The sequence below is a fragment of the Polypterus senegalus genome, chromosome 13 (genome assembly GCF_016835505.1).
Source record: "Polypterus senegalus isolate Bchr_013 chromosome 13, ASM1683550v1, whole genome shotgun sequence".
NCBI classification, from domain to species: Eukaryota; Metazoa; Chordata; class Cladistia; order Polypteriformes; family Polypteridae; genus Polypterus; species Polypterus senegalus.
Genome location: NC_053166.1, coordinates 88,764,642 through 88,784,464, shown reverse-complemented (window position 1 = coordinate 88,784,464; position 19,823 = coordinate 88,764,642). Strand labels below are relative to the sequence as shown.

Below are 19,823 nucleotides of genomic sequence, written 5' to 3'. Positions count from 1 at the left end.
ATGAGTGCTATTTTGATTTTTAGCTTTAAAGTAAAACTGTATTTACTAAAATCAAAACTGACAGAAACAAAGTCAGTAACATTTAAACACTAATGAAACTGAAGTTTAAGTACATATCTGATATTTACTAGCAGAATTATCAATAATTAATCCTTTGAAGCTATATATATAGTGCAGGTGATTTGTTTTCAAAACCTTCATTCCCTTATTAAAATGTTTATTTTTAGATAGCAGTCCAAACTTCTCTTTCAAAGGCACCAACTTGTAATAAAAATGGTGGGGAGGGCAAAAACAATAGGCTAAAATAGAAACAATAATAGCAGTAAATAGAATAAAATTCTGCATACTATTGATACCATTACATTTAGAAAGATGATTTATTCATTTCATCATATTTGCACATATTTGCACTCTGTGATGGCCACTGCGGTGTGCTAGGCTGGTAACATCATGTCAGAAAAGACCCACAAGATCATTAAAAAGTGCAAGCTCAGTTATGGGACCCTTGGAGGTAATAGCAAAGGAGAGAATTAATAACTGAGTGATATTATTAAAAATACTGCACATCCTCTCTCTGACACACAAACACTGAGGATTTGCAGCTAACAAATCATTTAGCAGAAGTGTGTGAAGAAACACTACGGGGGCTCCTTTATACCAACAGGAATACATCTGCACACTGCCTCACAGGGACTGTGACAGCCAGTCAGAAGTTTACTTTCTTGTTAAATGTTCTTCCTTTTTAGTCATCCTGGTGTGTGTTCAGAGCATAGTGTATGTGTTCATATTTATTTATTTAAAGAGTTTCTATAAAAGCCAAATGTCCTCCTGGAGACAAGTAAAGTTCATTCTATCTATCTATCTATCTATCTATCTATCTATCTATCTATCTATCTATCTATCTATCTATCTATCGATCGATCTATCTATCTATCTAACATGCTAAACAGACGAAGCATTGGATTTGAAGTCAACTAAAAACAACACAGACAGACACATGTTTTATACAGACAACCTAATGCTCTGTGCCATAGATGAGACCCAGAAGGCCCTTTTCAAGGTTACTCAGCACTCTTGTCATAAGTCAGGTCACAGTTTATCCTTTGAGCAAAATCATCAGCTTGCTTGACTACCATTTGAACTAGAATATACAATGCTGTCACTATCTAGTTCTGAAGAACTGTCACTATTATAACCAGGGGAAATTGCATCTTTTCTTTCATGCTTTACATTCCCACAACCCATATTCAGATCACCCAGCTATTCAAACAGCCATCTTCCACCACTAGCAGCTGTTCACTGGTGACAAGTCAACTCAGTGGTGACAGCATGTGTGCAACTATCTCAAGTAAAGCCGTTAAAGAGGACTGTATCAGCCAGTCTAGAATATTTCTTTTAAAATCAAGGAACACGTTTACTTGAATAATTTCAAGGCCCCTGAACCCCTGGGTCCTGGACTACAGCCGATGTTAGCCTGTGCATATCTCTGGCCATGTTTACAGAAGTCAAGTGGCATAGTGAATTTAATAATTGAAATATCTCTTCATACAACATAAAGGTAATAAATGAAATTAGACACCATAGGATCTGTGGTCTGTGGGATGATAAAGAGAGAGGTGGCAAAGGCTAAAGAAAAGGCGTATAATGAGTTGTATGAGAGGTTGGACACTAAGGAGGGAGAAAAGGAACTGTAGCGATTAGCTAGACGGAGAGACTGAGCTGGGAAAGATGTGCAGCAGGTTAGGATCATAAAGGATAAAGATGGGAACATACTCATAAGCGAGGAGAGTGTGTTGAGCAGAAGGAAAGAGTACTTTGAGAAGCTGATGAATGAACAGAACAAGAGCAAGAAGGCTGGATGATGTGGAGGTAGTGAATCAGGAAGTGCAACAGATTAGCAAGGAGGAAGTAAAGATAGCTATGAAGAGGATGAAGAAAGGGAAGGCTGTTGGTCCAGATGGCATACCTCTTGAAGCATGGAGGTGTCTGGGAGAGATGGCAGTGGAGTTTTTAAACAGATTGTTTAATGCAATCTTGGAAAGTCAATGGATGCCTGAGGAGTGGAAAAGAAGTGTATTGGTACCACTTTTTAAGAATAAGGGGGTGTGCAGAGCTGTAGTAACTACAGGGGGATAAAATTGATGAGGCACAGCATGAAGTTAAGGGAAAAAGTAGTGAAAGTTAGGTTAAGAAGGAAGGTGATGATTAACGAGCAGCAATATGGTTTAATGTCGGGAAAGAGCACTACAGATGCAATGTTTGCTTTAATTGTGTTAATGGAGAAGTATTGAGAAGGCCAGAAGGAGTTGTAATGCGTCTGTTTGGACTTATGACAGGGTGCCTAGAGATGAGTTGTGGTATTGTATGAGGAAGTCGGGAGTGGCAGAGAAGTATGTAAGAATGGTACAGGATATGTACGAGGGAAGTGTCACGGTAGTGAGGTCTGTAGTAGGAGTGACAGATGTATTCAAGGTGGAGGTGGGATTATGTTCTGCAAAAGAATTTTTTTCAATATTATCTGCCTGAATGAATGCCTGAAAAAAAGCACATTACATTCACAAGATGCAGAACAAGTAACAGTTTTAAGCTGAAATTCGATAATTTAAGAAAAGTTTCTTGTTGTTCCTTGGCCAGTGTTTCAACATAAGCTCTTCCCTGGTTGCACACCACTTTCACTGCTCCACCTCGTGTTTTTTTCAAGCTAATGCAGTCACATTACTAAAAATATCTGAAATGGTATGATTAGGTGCAGCCTGCTGCAGACAGCACACTGCAACACAACGCAGTGTTCACCATTCATGTTAAATGGCTGCATCTGTAAGTACAGTGGAATGTGAAAAACTGAATAGAAAGAAATTTTGAATAATAGATCATAAAAAAATTAGAGGAATGCAATGACCATACTTTGGAGGTTCTCGACATCGCCTCAGAATGAAGATAACAATGATGATGAGAAGAATTAGAATGAGAAGTGCGACTGTCGTGCCAGTAGCAACACCTATTGGGACAAAGAAAGTGTGAGAAAAGAAGATGCTCTGTCAGCTGCAAAAAGGAATCTGCAGCTCAAAACAAAAATGGTGAATGGAAGAGGACCCTGCAATGTCTGTAACAAGAGCACCCACCAATTATGCTCGTCCAGCACTCAATCTTCATCGGAGCAGACTTTACACCATAGGACATGGTGGACAGAAAGAACTTGTAGCTTGTTGCTGGCAGCAGTCCATCAATTTCTTGTGCGCATTCTTTTGTGCAGCTGATTTTTGGAACTGTGTATTGTTTTCCACTGGACACATTCATTTCGATTTTGTCCCACTCTCCTTCTGGGACTGACCATGACAAGTATATGCTGGTCTCACCGAAGTTACTTGGGCAAATTATTTGAGAAATCATTGCAGGGTCTAAAAGAAAAAGAAAAGTATAAATAAATGCCAGGGAATTAGAACATGTCAAAGTAAGTAAAGGCAGTCTGCTTATTGCATACACTGGCACTGTTATAAGATTACTTGTGATGACCAACTGCCCAAAAAGCTAGTTTTATAGTGGAGAAAAATGCACCCTGGAAAACAAGAAGCAAAAATATTAGATCTAACAAATAGAGATCCTGCTAATGGCTCCAATCTCTCACTCCCTAACCTCTTAGGTTGTGTTTTTAAAACCTTGTCTTACCAGCTTCCATCCCAAAGCTCTCAATATGACTTTTTGACAATATGTGCACTACATTAAATACACTATAAGCTGAGTGGAAGAATATGTATAAGTAACAATAGAAAACAAACTTAAGAGATGTTAAAGTTTTGAAGGGCTTCAATTACTCCCCTCTACCTAAACTAATAACATTCTTTCTTTATGACAATGTGGGGAAAAATATTAACAACTTGCCATAATTTGGGGCAGCACAGTAGCCACATTTGGCTTAAGTGTATTTTCTGCTTTATTATTATTATTGTTGGTTTTGAAATATTGCTTTTCATGTTGTTATGTAATTTCTGTTAGTTTTGCTTTTTATGTATTACTAGCAGAATACCCGCGCTTCACAGCGGAGAAGTAGTGTGTTAAAGAAGGTACGAAAAAGAATACACACACACATATATAAACATATATATACATATACATACATATCTACATATATACACACACAGCTATTTCGTATCAGTGCAATACGCTGTTTGTTAAAACGGTTGACTCCCGCTCTTACGTGCAATAACAAATCAAATCATTCAGTTGTCTTTGCTCATATGTCATTTTAGAGCTGGACGCCTGGCATCTTTTTTGGCCACAAGTTCGTTTCTGTTTGGTGTGAGGTTCTGTGTTGTGGAGATTCTCAGGATGGATTGCAGGTGCTCATCAGTGAGGCGACTCCTGTGTGCTGTTTTGTTAGTCTTTATCACTGAGAAGAGCTTCTCACACAGATATGTGCTACCAAACATGCACAAGGTTCGAGCCGCATGTAGACGGACTTTTTTTGTTCTTCAAAGTCACCAAAGCGCCGTGCAAACTCAGTGCGCAATAACTCTAGCTTCGCAATAACTTGCAGCATCAAAAGGTAGACTTGATTAACGTGGTAAGTGTTCGGCAAGGCAGCTGAAGCGCTGCATTATGGGATCTGTAGTTTATTGTGTTACCAGCGCTTCATATACCCGGCTTTAATAACAATAATACAGTATATAAAATGATCTCGGGCCGGATATAATTACACGCCGGGCCGGATGTGGCCCGCGGCCCTTGAGTTTGACACATATGGACTAAATAGAACTTGAAAAGATATATTTTTTCAAATGTGATGCGCAATTCAGATAGAGTTGACGCGCACTACAGCCTGCATGCCTCAATGAGTCATCCTCCCTCGCCCTTACTTTTTTACCGTTCATCTAATGAATACACTGAGTATGGTTTTACCAAAACAATCACTGATGGCGAATAAAGTATCCATTATTCGAGTATGTAGATCGGGTTATATATATATACATATATATATACCCGCGTATCGCAGCGGAGAAGTAGTGTGTTAAAAAGGTAGAAAAGAAAAGGGAACATTTTAAAAATAACGTAACATGACTGTCAATATACAGTATTTGTTTTGTGAGTGTTACTGAGTGTTGCTGTCATCAAGGATTTGATTATCATTATTTCTTTCAATCAGGTTCGTATTTGTAGGATGTGTTGTGTTCAAGTTACATTCCGTGTTTGTCAATCATTGTAAAGATGACAGGTTTCATTCATCGATTCGTTTCTTACTGCATCAATAAACAGCTCGTCTTCTTCTTTATCTGAGACCTGACACACTGCATGGACGGGTTTTTTACACTGTCTTCCTTTAGCGGGACATTGACTTTTCCACCGTGTGCTTTGTTTCCACAGTAGCTGCATTTATGAATATGCTTATCAGACGCTTCATATTTTTTGCTGCCTTTTCAATTGTGTAATTCGGTTTTTGTTCAGCGCTCTTTGGAACTGTTGCTTTTTATCTGTGCACTGTGTCAGTTCACGTGAGCCGCTCGGTGTACTTGCATCGAAGGTTCCCAGCTGTGCTGGTGCCATCTCGTGCTATGTCCATAGCTTTATTTAATGTTACCTTAGTCCTGGCACTTAAAACTTTCTCTCGCAGTTTCGCTGAGTTTGTGTCAAACAACACGCTGACCATCTCATCTTCCTCTCCATAAGCACAGACAGTCCTTCACCCGTGAATATTTACCTGTGGCAGTTTGCTATTGGATTGCCGCTGACGGACGGCCTTATATGGGCAGGCACTAAATTACAAACGCCAGCGGCAGCCTGTCTATGAACTTAATTTAAATTGTAGGTTTACATCGTGCTTTGTTTCCGAAGTAGCAGAACTCATGAATATGGTTGTATATGTCACTCGCTCGCTTCTTATTGTTTCGCTGCCTTATCAATTATATAATGCATGTTTTCTTGAGCGCTTTTTTGAGGTCTTCCTGGTTTTCTATGTACTGCGTGATTACGTGGGAGGCGTGATGATGTCACACGAAACTCCGCCCCCACGGCTTTGAAGCTCTTCTCCATTACAGTAAATGGAGAAAAACTGCTTCCAGTTATGACCATTACGCATAGAATTTCGATATAAAACCTGCCCAACTTTTGTAAGGAAGCTGTAAGGAATGAACCTGCCAAATTTCAGCCTTCCACCCACACGGGAAGTTGGAGAATTAGTGATGAGTCAGTGAGTGAGTGCGCTTTGCAGCGGAGTAGTGTGCTAAAGAAGTAATGAAAAAGAAAAGGAAACATTTTGAAAATAACGTAAGATGATTGTTAATGTAATTGTTTTGTCACTGTTGTGAGTGATGAGTGTTGCTGTCATATATTTATACAGTATACAATCAATCAATCAATCAACATTTATTTATATAGCACATTTTCATACAAAAAAAACTCAAAGTGCTTTACAAAATGAATAGAAAAATAGAAGACACAATAAAAAATAAACATAAGTCAACATTAATTAACATAGAATAAGTAAGGTCCGATGGCCAGGGTGGACAGAAAAAACAAAAAAAAAAGCCAAAAGCTGGAGAAAAAAATAAAATCTGTAGGGGTTCCAGACCACGAGACCGCCCAGTCCCCTCTGGGCAATCTACCTAACATAAGTCAAACAGTCCTCTTTGTATTTAGGGTTTTCATGGAAGGACCTGATGATGATGGTCACGTAGACTTCTGGCTTTCAGTCCATCACTGTTGGTGCATCATGATGCTTTGAGTAGGTGGTGGTGGCAGGCGCCACCACAAAGAAACCGGAAAAAGAAACAGAAGAGAGAGTAGGGGTCAGTATGGAGTTTGGAGCCACTATGAATAGTTATTATGATGAATTGAACATACAGAGTATCAGGATTAAATTAAAGCGAAGTTATGAGAAGGTCATGTTAAAGTAATGTGTTTTCAGCAGTATTTCAAAGTGCTCCACTGTATTTGCCTTGCGAATTCCTATTGGCAGGCTATTCCAGATTTTAGGTGCATAACAGCAGAAGGCCGCCTCACCACTTCTTTTAAGTTTAGCTTTTGGAATTCTAAGGAGACACTCATTTGAGGATCTAAGGTTACGATTTGGAATATAACGTGTCAGGCATTCCGATATATAAGATGGAGCTCGATTATTTAAGGTTTTATAAACCATAAGCAAAATTTTAAAGTCAATTCTGAAAGACACAGGTAACCAGTGTAGTGACATCAAAACTGGAGAAATGTGTTCGGATTTTCTTTTCTTAGTTAGGATTCTAGCAGCTTTATGTCTTTTTTGGGTAGTCCTGAGAGGAGTGCGTTACAGTAATCTAGTCTACTGAAAACAAAAGTGTGAATTAATTTCTCAGCATCTTTCAGTGATATAAGAGGTCTAACTTTTGCTAGTAGTAGTAATAATAATAATAAATAAGTAGTAAATGACTTGCGGGTAAATGCAGACAGAGGCCATTTATCTGTTCTCATCCTCTTAGATCTGAGTGCCGCATTTGACACCATTGATCATAATATTCTTAGAAATCGCCTTAGTCAATGGGTGGGCCTCTCTGGCAGTGTCTTAAATTGGTTTGAATCCTACCTGGCAGGTAGAAAATTCTTTGTGAGTTGTGGTAATCACATATCAAAGACACATGATATCCGATATGGTGCTCCACAAGGCTCTATCCTGGGTCCGCTGCTTTTCTCAATCTACATGCTTCCGTTAGGTCAGATTATCTCAGGTTACAACATGAGCTACCACAGCTATGCTGATGACACACAGCTGTACTTATCAGTAGTACCTGATGACTCCGACTCTTTCGATTCACTAACACAATGTCTTACTGGTATTTCTGAATGGATGAATAGTAATTTTCTCAAACTAAATAAAGAGAAAACTGAAATTTTAGTAATTGGCAATAATGGATTCAATGAGGTTATCAGAAATAAACTTGATGCATTAGGATTAAAAGTTAAGACGGAAGTAAAAAACTTAGGGGTAACTGTTGACTGTAATCTGAATTTTAAATCGCATATTCATCAGACCACTAGGACAGCATTTTTTCACTTAAGAAACATAGCAAAGTTAGACCTCTTATATCATTGAAAGATGCTGAGAAATTAATTCACGCTTTTGTTTTCAGTCGACTAGATTACTGTAACGCACTCCTCTCAGGACTACCCAAAAAAGACATAAATCACTTGCAACGAGTGCAGAATGCAGCTGCTAGAATCCTAACTAAGAAAAGAAAATCCGAACACATTTCTCCAGTTTTGATGTCACTACATTGGTTACCTGTGTCTTTCAGGATTGACTTTAAAATACTGCTTACGGTTTATAAAGCCTTAAATAATCTCGCTCCATCTTATATATTGGAATGCCTGACACGTTATATTCCAAATCGTAACCTTAGATCTTCAAATGAGTGTCTCCTTAGAATTCCAAAAGCTAAACTTAAAAGAAGTGGTGAGGCGGCCTTCTGCTGCTATGCACCTAAAATCTGGAATAGCCTGCCAATAGGAATTCGCCAGGCCAATACAGTGGAGCACTTTAAAACACTGCTGAAAACACATTACTTTAACATGGCCTTTTTATAACTTCACTTTAACTTAATACTGATACTCTGTATGTTCAATTCATCATAATAACTATTCATAGTGGCTCCAAAATCCATACTGACCCCTACTCTCTCTTCTGTTTCTTTTTCCGGTTTCTTTGTGGTGGCGGCCTGCCACCACCACCTACTCAAAGCATCATGATGCTCCAACAATGATGGACTGAAAGCCAGAAGTCTACGTGACCATCATCATCAGGTCCTTCCATGAAAACCCTAAATACAAAGAGGACTGTTTGACTTATGTTAGGTAGATTTCCCAGAGGGGACTTGGTGGTCTCTTGGTCTGGAATCCCTACAGATTTTATTTTTTTTCTCCAGCTTTTGGCGTTTTTTTTTTGTTTTTTCTGTCCACCCTGGCCATCGGACCTTACTTATTCTATGTTAATTAATATTGACTTATGTTTATTTTTTATTGTGTCTTCTATTTTTCTATTCTTCATTTAGTAAAGCACTTTGAGCTACATGTTTTTGTATGAAAATGTGCTATATAAATAAATGTTGATTAATTGATTGATATATATATATATATATATATATATATATATATATATATATATATATATATATATATATATATATATATATATATACAGTGGAACCTCGGTTTGCAGCATAATTGTTCCGAAACATGCTCGCAATCCAAAGCACTCAGATATCAAAAGCCGAATTTCCCCATAAGAAATAATGGAAACTCAGATGATTCGTTCCACAACCCAAAACTATTCATATAAAAATGATTAATACAAAATATAAAGTAAAATACATAATACAAATTAACCTGCACTTTACCTTTATAAAGAATCATGGCTGGTGTGAGTTTCTAAACTCATGTGGGATTCCACCCAACGGGACAACACGCGGAGGAGCGGCCCAAAGCAATCGCAGTCTCCCAGCGCTGTAGCAGTTCGCCGTATAAGCGCATCCAAAAAGATCGCAGACATGCTATAAGCACCTGTCGTCAATGGGTCATACAAGGAACATTATAAAGATCCCGGTACAATAAATAACAGCACTGTTGCTGTTTCAAGCTGAAAAAAGCTAGTGTTAAAGTACAGAGACTCAGCTTTGTGTTTTGGGGAGCAAGATGGGGACTCGCACTTCACAGCGCACACACACACAGTCACAATGCAGTCACAGTACTGTGTAAACAGATGTTGACTATATGAGTAAGGCACACAGACTCAGACGGAGAATAGGAGACGATTGCCAGAGAGAGAGAGAGAGACGGGCAAGCGAGATAAGGAGAGAGAGATGCGCTGGGCGAGCGAGCCAGCGACATATGGAGAGAGAGAGAGAGAGAGAGAGAGAGAGAGAGAGACGCGCTGTGCGAGATAAGGAGAGAGAGAGAGAGAGAGACGTGCTGGGCGAGCGAGCGAGATAAGGAGAGAGAGAGAGAGAAGAACCATCAGCTCAGTTGTGATCACATAACACTCAGCAGACAAAGTACTCGTACTACTCGTATTGCAAGACATCGCTCGTTTATCAAATCAAAATTTATTAAAAATTTTTGCTCGTCTTGCAAAACACTTGTAAACCAAGTAAGCCGTAAACCGAGGTTCCACTGTATATATTGTCAGGGATGCCAGGGGCCATGACCCGGCCGGGACGCCAGGAGGGACCGGAAGAGGAAGAGGATCACGTGGGGTTCGCCTTCCGGGTTGCTTTGGGGACCACGGGTCAAGGGCATGGAAGCCTTTCCCTGTAGGAGCCCGTGGTCACCGCCAGGAGGCGCCCCAATGCCTTGGGGACTTGTTTCCCCAGCGCTCCTGCCACACCAGGAAGTGCTGGGGGGAAGATTTGTGACGCCGCCCGGAGAGCAGCCGGGAGGACAGCCGGCACTTCCGCCACGCTGGGGCGTGGCCAACGAAGGACTGCCGGGAACACCAGGTGCTCGTCCGGGTCAACTATAAAAGGGGCCGTCTCCCTTCATTCAGGGCTGGAGTCGGGTGGAAGGAGGACGAAGCAAGAGGAGTGTGGAGGCGGCCCGAAGAAAGGCATTGTGGCCAGGACTTTGAGTGTTTGGGGTACTGTGCACGGCGTGGATTGGGTCTTTGTGACCATTGTTCTGGGTCTTTGTGACCATAATTTGTAAATAGTGTAAATAAACGTGTGGTGGTTTGTGCAAAACAAGATGTCTGCCTGTCTGTGCCCGGGTGCCGCTGGACATCTGGCGCCGGCAGGATGCTCCGCCTGTTGCAAGGCGGGGACCTGCAACAAATAAATTTGTTGTGGACGGCCGGGCTCAGCAGGGGACACCACCCACTCGCTGGTGCTGCGTGCACACAGCCCCGCTGGAGAGAAAAACCCCACGGACCGCCAGGGTCCGCTTTGATGGCCATACTTCCTGACACGGCGGGCGGTATGCCTAGCTGGAGAGCAGCGGTCTCCAGGGATCGTGCCATTGCTGCAGGCCGAGACGGCATGGCGTCGGAAGAAGCCTCGCCGAGGAGGTGTCCTCGGTTGGACGGGTCCGGGAAGGTGAGTCCCCTGCCTAGTGGCAGCCCGGCCCGGGAGGGCCGGGCATGTTCTTTCTTTCTCAGGCAGGGACCTCCCGGATTCACATCGGTGGCGGGCGCATGCCGGTCTGCAGGGCGCTGGCAGCACGGCGGCAGCCGCGAAGGCTGCGGAGAAGGAGACGCTACGTCTCGAAGACTGCTGGCAACAAAAGAGCTGCCGGCCGGCATATCGACGCCGAGAAAAGGGAGGCAAGATGGCCGCGGACCGGATGTCCCTCCCCCTGACAGGCACGCGGTTGGACGGTGTGTCTTGGGTGCCCGCCAATGACCGAAGAGAGGCGGGACCAAGGAACGTTCGTCACGGACCGGGGGGAGACCCGATTGGGCCAGAGGAGAGGGCCCACAGGAAGTGGCCGACGTCGGAGGCTGACGTACAGGTAGGCTCGCGTCGGTTAACTTTCTGTCCTTGCCGGCTGCTCTGACGGAGCTGGGGGCGTGCCTTCAGCCTGCGGAGCAGAGTGTGTTACAGTTGCTACGTGCCCTCCGGGCTGCAGTGCGGGATCTGGAGAAGAAGGCGCTCGCGACCATACGGAAGTTTCGACTGACAGCGGGACGGCGCGGCGCTGGAATCTCCAGCCGGAGAGGTACGGCGGATTTGGTGAGTACAGCCGACTCCGTACAGCAACTGGGAGGGTCTGCCGAAAATGGCTGTGATAACGATGAGCAGTTTCGGTAAGCAGCCCTCCAACAAATAGTGCGGCGCTAAAGGCTGTATGCGCGCGCAGGGGAGTCCGAGAGGACGCAGAATGGACACGGGCTGCTTAGTGCCCCGGGTCCTAGCGCCCGCCCCGAGTTGGCTGCGGCCTCGCGCTGTACTGTAGGGACGCAGACGGGAAAGGGGCTTGTGTTTGTTAATACAAAGTCGCGTACCGTCAAGGCGTCCCAGAGTAAAGGGAGGATTAAGCGGCTGGGTGCTGCTTCCTCCAATATGGTGAGACGCTGTTGATGGGTGCACGCGTATGGCTGGCTGCCCTCTGGGGGAGCAGAGGGAATCCCTGAGGCAGGCAGAGAGAGAGCAGGCGGTGCCGACGACTCCATCATCGAGAGGGACACGGAAGCCGCGGAGAGGGTGCCGATCAGGCAAGTGCCGGGTGATTGAGGGGAGCGCTGCCCGCATGGCACGAGCTGGGTGCTTTGGCAGCGGTTCTGCCCCTGTGTTCTCTTTGTAGGGACGGACCCGGCGGGCTGAAGGAACCCTTCGTGGCGGAACAGCCCTCTGATGTCGGGCCGTCAGCGAATGATCTCTCTGCGGTGCGCAGCTGCGCCACGGCTGGAGGAGCCTACGGGGAACGAGTGGCTCGGAACAAAGGGGCGCTGGAGGTCTCGGAGGGGTGCCGACGAGGAGGCCCCGGGTGCCGGTAAAAGGGGGGAGCACAACCTGTGCGAGGCACAGGGATGCACCATGGGTTGGTGCTCAGATTGTGTCTCCGCCCCTGTCCCTGCTAGGAGTGCGGGGCCGGACCCCGGCTAGCCTCGGGTGGGACCCGTTTCGGGACTCTGCTGCCCTCGCGGGACGGGGCGCTCTTTCCCACGAGTGGTCTTCGCTGGCTGTGGGGCACTGTCAGGGATGCCAGGGGCCATGACCCGCCGGGGCGCCAGGATGGACTGGAAGAGGGTCAGAGCCCTGCCTGGATCACGTGGGGTTCGCCTTCCGGGTTGCTTTGGGGACCACGGGTCAAGGGCATGGAAGCCTTTCCTGTAGGAGCCCGTGGTCACCGCCAGGAGCGCCCAATGCCTTGGGACTTGTTTCCCCAGCGCCCTGCCACACCAGGAAGTGCTGGGGGGAAGATTTGTGACGCCGCCCGGAGAGCAGCCGGGAGGACAGCCGGCACTTCCGCCACGCTGGGGCGCCAACAGAACTGCCGGAACACCAGGTGCTCATCCGGTCAGCTATAAAGGGCCGTCTCCCTTCATTCAGGGCTGGAGTCGGGTGGAAGGAGGACGGCAAGAGGAGTGTGGAGGCGTCCCAAGAAAGGCATTGTGGCCAGGACTTTGAGTGTTTGGGGTACTGTGCACGGCGTGGATTGGGTCTTTGTGACCATTGTTCTGGGTCTTTGTGACCATAATTTGTAAATAGTGTAAATAAACGTGTGGTGGTTTGTGCAAAACAAGATGTCTGCCTGTCTGTGCCCGGGTGCCGTTGACAATATATATATATATATATATATATACACTCTTTGGGGTGCGAGCAACTATTGCTGGGGGTGCCAGAATTCATCAAGGAAGAAAAATGAAAAACATTATTTGTACAAAATCTTAATTTATTTATCCATTCCTAAATAATTAAATGGGCAGGCTATTTCGTATCAGTGCAATACGCTGCTTGTTAAAACGGATGACTCCCGCTCTTACGTGCAAGTCTGCCTGGATATTATGAACTATCGTATCTGTTCAAGTTCTATTTAAATTTTAAATAGCCTTTTCCTTTGCACCATGGTGTGTGGTTTGTCTATTTGAGAGTATGTAGATCGGGATATATATATGTATATTATAGTATATGGACGAAAAAATAGGTTCCAGTTATGATTTCAACGGAAAATTCAAAATGAAACCTGCCCAACCTTTGTAAGTAAGCTGTAAGGAATGAGCCTGCCAAATTTCAGCCTTCTACCTACACGGGAAGTTGGAGAATTAGTGATGAGTCAGTCAGTGAGTGAGTGAGTGAGTGAGTGAGTCAGTGAGGGCTTTGCCTTTTATTAGTATAGATTTATGCACTATATTCTTGTGTTTTGTGGTTGAAACCCAAGGAGGCAGAGCTACCCAGAAATCATTGCGGCTGATACCTCCCTCTGCTTTATATTGAGGTCCAGGCAGTGGATCGTTAAGTTTGAGTACTGCTTTTCTTTGATATTTCTGGTTGTGGATTATTTGCATCTGTTCCTAGATTTTTCTTTGGTAATTTATCTTCTTTGGACTTGCTAGCATTGGGCTGCCTTTTTTGCCAAATGCTTTTTGCCTTGTTTTCCTTTTTTAAATTCTTATTGTGCTTCTCTTTGTATTTGTAAATAAATTCTCACAATACTTCTTTTGGGTTGCCTCAGCAAGCCTGAGGTATATGGATTAACTTTCCCTTGCAAGGCATTTTTTTATATTTACGCTATTTTTGGCCAGTTAAAGCCAGCTTCCCATTTTTGGCTTGGAAAGTCCAAAGTCTGCAGGTAGTTATTTGGGGGCTGGCAGCAGGGTGGGTTTAGGCAATTTCTAGGTAGGTCAATGAATGTCTGGGTCTGCTTGAGGAGCTTTCAGGAGGCTTCACAACCCTTTTATCATGTTTGTTACTCCAAATTAGATAAAGCTATTGTGTCATAGCACAAGAACCCTGGTTTGGAATTTCATGGTCTCTGTCTGTGTGAAGTCTGCATGTTCGTTCTCTCTCTCTCTCTCTCTCTCTCTCTCTCTCTCTCTCTCTCTCTCTCGGAAACTGCTGCTTAATTCCACATTCCAAAGACATGCAGGTTAAGTTAACTGGCAGCTTTAAATTAGCCCCTTGTCAGTGCAAGTGAGTATGTGTTTGTATGTGTACCTTCTTATGCACTAATGCCCTGCTCATGAATCCAATGCATCCAGAAGTGGTTTTTGGCCCTGCGACTTGATAAATAAATACACAAAATGGATGAAACGTAGTATTGCAGTATATAAATGCACTTGGCTTTAATCACCTGTTAAACAAAGAAGACAGAACAGAACAAAGGAGACAAAAGGATTGCAGGCCAGCCTAGACTAGAAATGTAGGCGTAGGCACACACAAAAGTCTAAAGTTTCTTAAAACCTTAGTCATGAAGTAGATAAAAAGAGAAACACAAGGCATACCTGACAGTTGTCACACTGAAGTTCATTCTCTGTATATTTCACGATCCATTTCTCACACATTATCAAGACACAAAAGAGGAACTATGAAAGACATTACACTGAAAAGCATGCAGTGAGCTCAAACTAGCACCATCACTTAACTTTGAAGAAAACAAAACAAGTTCAGTGACACTAAGTACACTATTCAAGTAACAATACCTTACATTTAATTAAAGGGCAAGAAGCTCACCTACAACAAATTCCACTCCTTGCACAGAACTGTTTTCCAGTAACTCATCCACAGTAACAAAGCTCCACATAGACACATTGTATTTTGTTCCATAAGTTAGGTTTGTCAACTGACAGAAGTTTTGAGCTTCTGATAGTTCTTGAGTGCGATTTGTATATTTCAGGAAGAAGCCGCTGATGTTTGAGCCTGTTGGCTTACCCCAGGTGACATTAGTGGTGGTCCCATTTTGTTTTACTGCAATTGCAATTGGTGGTAGAGGTTCTAAAGAAAAGAAACATGTTGCAGTGAGGATGCTTACTCTTAACTGGGCTTGTGAGGTGAACTACCATCACCCAGCTGTGCTCCATTTCCAATCCAGAGGAAAGACATCAATACCGTGCCACAGATAAGATTTGGGTTTCCATAATCTATACAGCATCAAGCTTACCAATGTTTGGTCCTCTTTAAACTGTAATAGAACATTTTATAATTTATTTAACTTTGGGGAGATTATTCTGTGCACAGGATAAAAAAAACTTTTACCTTGTGTAACTTTCCTTGATGATATCCTCTTCTATTGATCATGTTATTAACTCCCTATCTCAAAGACACAACCTGTAGACATACAAAGAAACTCACCTTTTCAAGTTGCGTGAAATGTTTTATAATTAAAACTGATCAAAGTGTAATATTGTTTAGCCTGGAGCACCATGTATAGAACGTGTATTGGACTAACTTGGGTTGAAGTACAGTATATTAAAACAGCTGTTGCATTTGCAAAATGGAATTCACCTTTTCACATTCATATAATTTGCTGTGGTTCTTTTGGTATTTCTAACAAAAAGGTTTGGCATTCTCTCACCTAAACTAAGAGTGAAACTCATTTCTTTCACAAAACTTAACATTGAAAATCAGCTTCCTAAATTATATTGTAAACTGAACCAGGTTTCAAAGGATCACAGAGATTATGCATGTGTTTAAAGTGATATTTTGACAAATGAAAGGAGATCAATTCAGTCCAGCAAACTTGTATGGTTATCTAATTGCAGGCACTTTTTAACGGTTGTTGAGGATTCCCCTTCAACTACACGACTCCCAGATGCCAGATTTTTAGGATCCTACATTAAACATTGAAAAACTTTTGTCATAGCTGATAACTAAACAATTCACAATTGTAACACAAGCAGTGTACACTCCAGGCAGTTCCCAAGTAACAGGACAACCTTTAAATGTTGTCATACAACACAGAAGGCAATAACTCAGAATCTCTCAGAACATGTTATAGTGGTGCCATCTTCCTCTTACACATATATATATAACTGCTTAAAAAAATTAAAGGAACACTCTGAAAACACATCGGATCTCAATGGAAAAAAAAAATCCTGCTGGCTATGTATACTGATATGGACTGGTAATGTGTTAGGAGCAAAAGGATGCCACACCATTTGATGCAAATGAAAATTATCAACCTACAGAGGGCTGAATTCAAAGACACTCCAAATATCAAAGTGAAAAATGATGCGGCAGGCTAGTCCATTTTGCCAAAATATCATTGTAGCAACTCGTACTCAGTAGTTTGTTTGGCCCCCACATGCTTTTATGCATGCCTGACAACGTCTTGGGGGTGCATGCTCCTAAAGAGATGACAGATGGTGTCCTGGGGGATCTCCTCCCAGATCTGGACCAGGGCATCACTGAGCTCCTGGACAGTCTGAAGTGCAACCTGGCAGCGTCAAATGGACCAAAACATAATGTCCCAGAAGTGTTCTATTGGATTTAGGTTAGGCAAACAAGGGGGCCTGTCGATGGTATCAATTCCTTCATCCTCCAGGAACTGCTTGCATACTCTCGCCACATGAGGCCGGGCATTGTCATGCAACAGGAAGAACCCAGGACCCACTGCACCAGCATTGGGTCTGACAGTGGGTCCAAGGATTTCATCCCGATATCCAATGGCAGTCAAGGTGCTGTTGTCTAGCCTGTAGAGGTTTGTGCATCCCTCCATGAATATGCCTCCCCAGACCATCACTGAACCACCACCAAACCAGTCAAGTTGAATGATGTTACAGTGAACATAACATTCTCCACAGCTTCTCCAGACCCTTTCACGTCTGTCACACGTGCTCAGGGTGAACCTGCACTCATCTGCGAAAAGCACAGGGCGCCAGTGGTGGACCTGCCAATTCTGGTATTCTATGGCAAATGCCAATTCAGATCCACGGTGCTGGGCAGTAAGCACAGGGCCCACCAGAAGATGTCAGGCTGTCAGGCCACCCTCCTGATGTCTGTTTCTGATTGTTTGTTCAGGGACATTCACACCAGTGGCCTGCTGGAGGTCATTATGTAGGGCTCTGGCGGTGCTCATCCTGTTCCTCCTTGCCCAAAGGAGCAGATGCCGGTCCAGCTGATGAGTTAAGGACCTTCTATGGCCCTGTCCAGCTCTACTAGAGTAACTGCCTGTCTCCTGAAATCTCCTCCATGCCCTTGAGACTGTGCTGGGAGACACAGCAAACCTTCTCGCAATGGGAGGCACGTATTGAATTGCGATACTGGAGAAGTTGGACTAACTGTGCAACCTCTGTAGGGTCCAGGTATCGCCTCATGCTACCAGTAGTGACACTGACTATAGCCAAATGCAAAACTAGTGAAGAAACAGTCAGAAAAGATGAGGAGGGAAAAATGTCAGTGGCCTCCACCTGTTAAACCATTCCTGTTTTGGCGATTGTCTCATTGTTCCCCCTCTAGTGCATCAGTTGTTAATTTCATTAACACCACAGCAGCTGAAACTGATTAACAACCACCTCTGCTACTTAACTGACCAGATTAATATCCCAGAGGTTTCATTGACTTGATGCTGTACTCTGATCAAAAAGTGTTCCTTAAATTTTTTTGAAAAGTATATATACTACATATATATAAATATACTGTACATATATAAATATATATATATTACCTTAGAGACTAAGTAACAGAAAGCACAGATCTAGAAAACTGAAAAGTGAATTTCATTTAAATATCCATCCAAGTGGCAATATTCTATGTTTATGCATTATTATTACCAAGGAATAGCACATAGTAACTTCTTTTCTGCAATGCTGTCAATTTCCTGAATCTGAATGATACATGATGATAAGACATCACCAGCACATGCTGTATCAGCATTAGAATTAAGGAATACCAAAATTAAAAAACATAGCACTGGGTAATTTCTCAAAAAATCCAGCCCTGTACATTTATGGTCACAGAGCTTGTATAAGTTACCCAGTGTCCAATGTTATAGACGTACCACCACCAAGTAGGTTTGACAGTGACCATATATATACACCCTAAAGTGGTCAATTCCACTTCACTTTTGCATAATCCGTAGTATCGAAGCCAAGAACACCTTATGAGAAGCAAGGCTGGCAACCTTCACATTGCTTGTAGTTTCTAAATATGTTTTTTGCAATTGATCAACCATCAATACACTCATAAGAATATCATTAAATTTTCATGCTGACCACTAAACATTTTGAATAAGTGGAATGTACCTAATTTATACTCTTAACAATAATAATTACAATGGCAACATGTACAGACTGACAGCAATTTTATGAAGAGCGGCCAAAGGCTTCCTTTTGGAAAAACAGACACCATACTAGTATAAACAAGAGACCTACAGTATATCAGAACTGAGGAAAAACAATTTAAAAGCACACATATATCCTTCTTATTTAATAGTTGACATGCCTTTCATAACTATAATTACATTCCATTGCATTAAAGCATTAAGAAGAAAAAAGAGACACACTTTAGCTATTTAATTACTTCTTAAAAACTATTGTTTACTTTTGAATGGGAAAAGACCAAGTAAATAACACTGTTAGCACTGGCAAGCAAATCAAAACTCTTAATATAACCAAATGGCTGCTGAGCTTCTGTCTGAATTTAAACATTCTGCTGCAGTCCACTTTGCAGCCAATGGCACAGCTGGATAGTACTGTCAAACTGTGTAGATATGGTGAAATTAAATAAACTGGGTTATTTTCTAGTCATTCAAGAAAAGGGAAGTAGATTTAGTGTTCCCAGACTTCCACTACATTTTGGCCAGATAGCCTGTGCATTTAGAAGGGTTTATAAGATCCCACAAGGCTGATTTTTCTTCTGCATCAAACCTATGCTGTGGCTACACCATTGAAAGCAGCTGATACTTCTGTATCACGCCACGCTGCAGGCACATATCTGAATGCTTGTTGGTGGTGCACACAAAAAAGAATGGTTCATTTAATTGTCATCCAGGATTACCACTACTCTTGATATGTTCTTTGCATTTGTCCGCAGGTTCGCAGTGCCAGAGGCCACATCAGGCTCATCGTCTCCTCTCACAACATGTCTGTCACATGATGGGTGATGTGGTGAGCTCTATAACTTGGCCATTGACCTGACCCTGGCCCTACTTGTTTGCTGTGTCTGTGTAAAGTAGAGTGGTAGCTAACGCTACAGTAAATAACCTTTCTGTTCATGTTTCAAGTTGAATAAAGCTGGTTTTCCTGAATGTTAATCCTCAGATTCAGCCTCATTTTTCGGGTTTAAGGCAGCGACTCACGTGTCACAATATAAATGTGTATGTTTTTTAACTTCTTTGACAAGTCTTTCCTCGATCTTCACCATGTTTACATGAGAATAGCAGTGGATGAACAGAAACGTGTTTCGGGAAAGCTGTTGTTACCAGACTAGCCAATC

At 42.9% G+C, this 19,823-nt stretch overlaps 1 protein-coding gene across 3 annotated transcripts in view; it reads right to left on the bottom strand.

The window, feature by feature from the left end:
• Nucleotides 1-19,823, bottom strand: part of LOC120542530 (receptor-type tyrosine-protein phosphatase H-like) — a 123,031-nt gene that overhangs the window by 42,802 nt on the left and 60,406 nt on the right. For all 3 annotated transcript variants that reach the window (XM_039775057.1, XM_039775056.1, XM_039775054.1), the window contains 3 exons: nucleotides 15,123-15,383; nucleotides 3,123-3,398; nucleotides 2,905-2,998 (listed from right to left, as the gene is read on the bottom strand). In XM_039775057.1, the coding sequence (XP_039630991.1) occupies nucleotides 2,905-2,998; nucleotides 3,123-3,398; nucleotides 15,123-15,383 (631 nt within the window). The remainder of the gene's footprint in view (nucleotides 1-2,904; nucleotides 2,999-3,122; nucleotides 3,399-15,122; nucleotides 15,384-19,823) is intronic.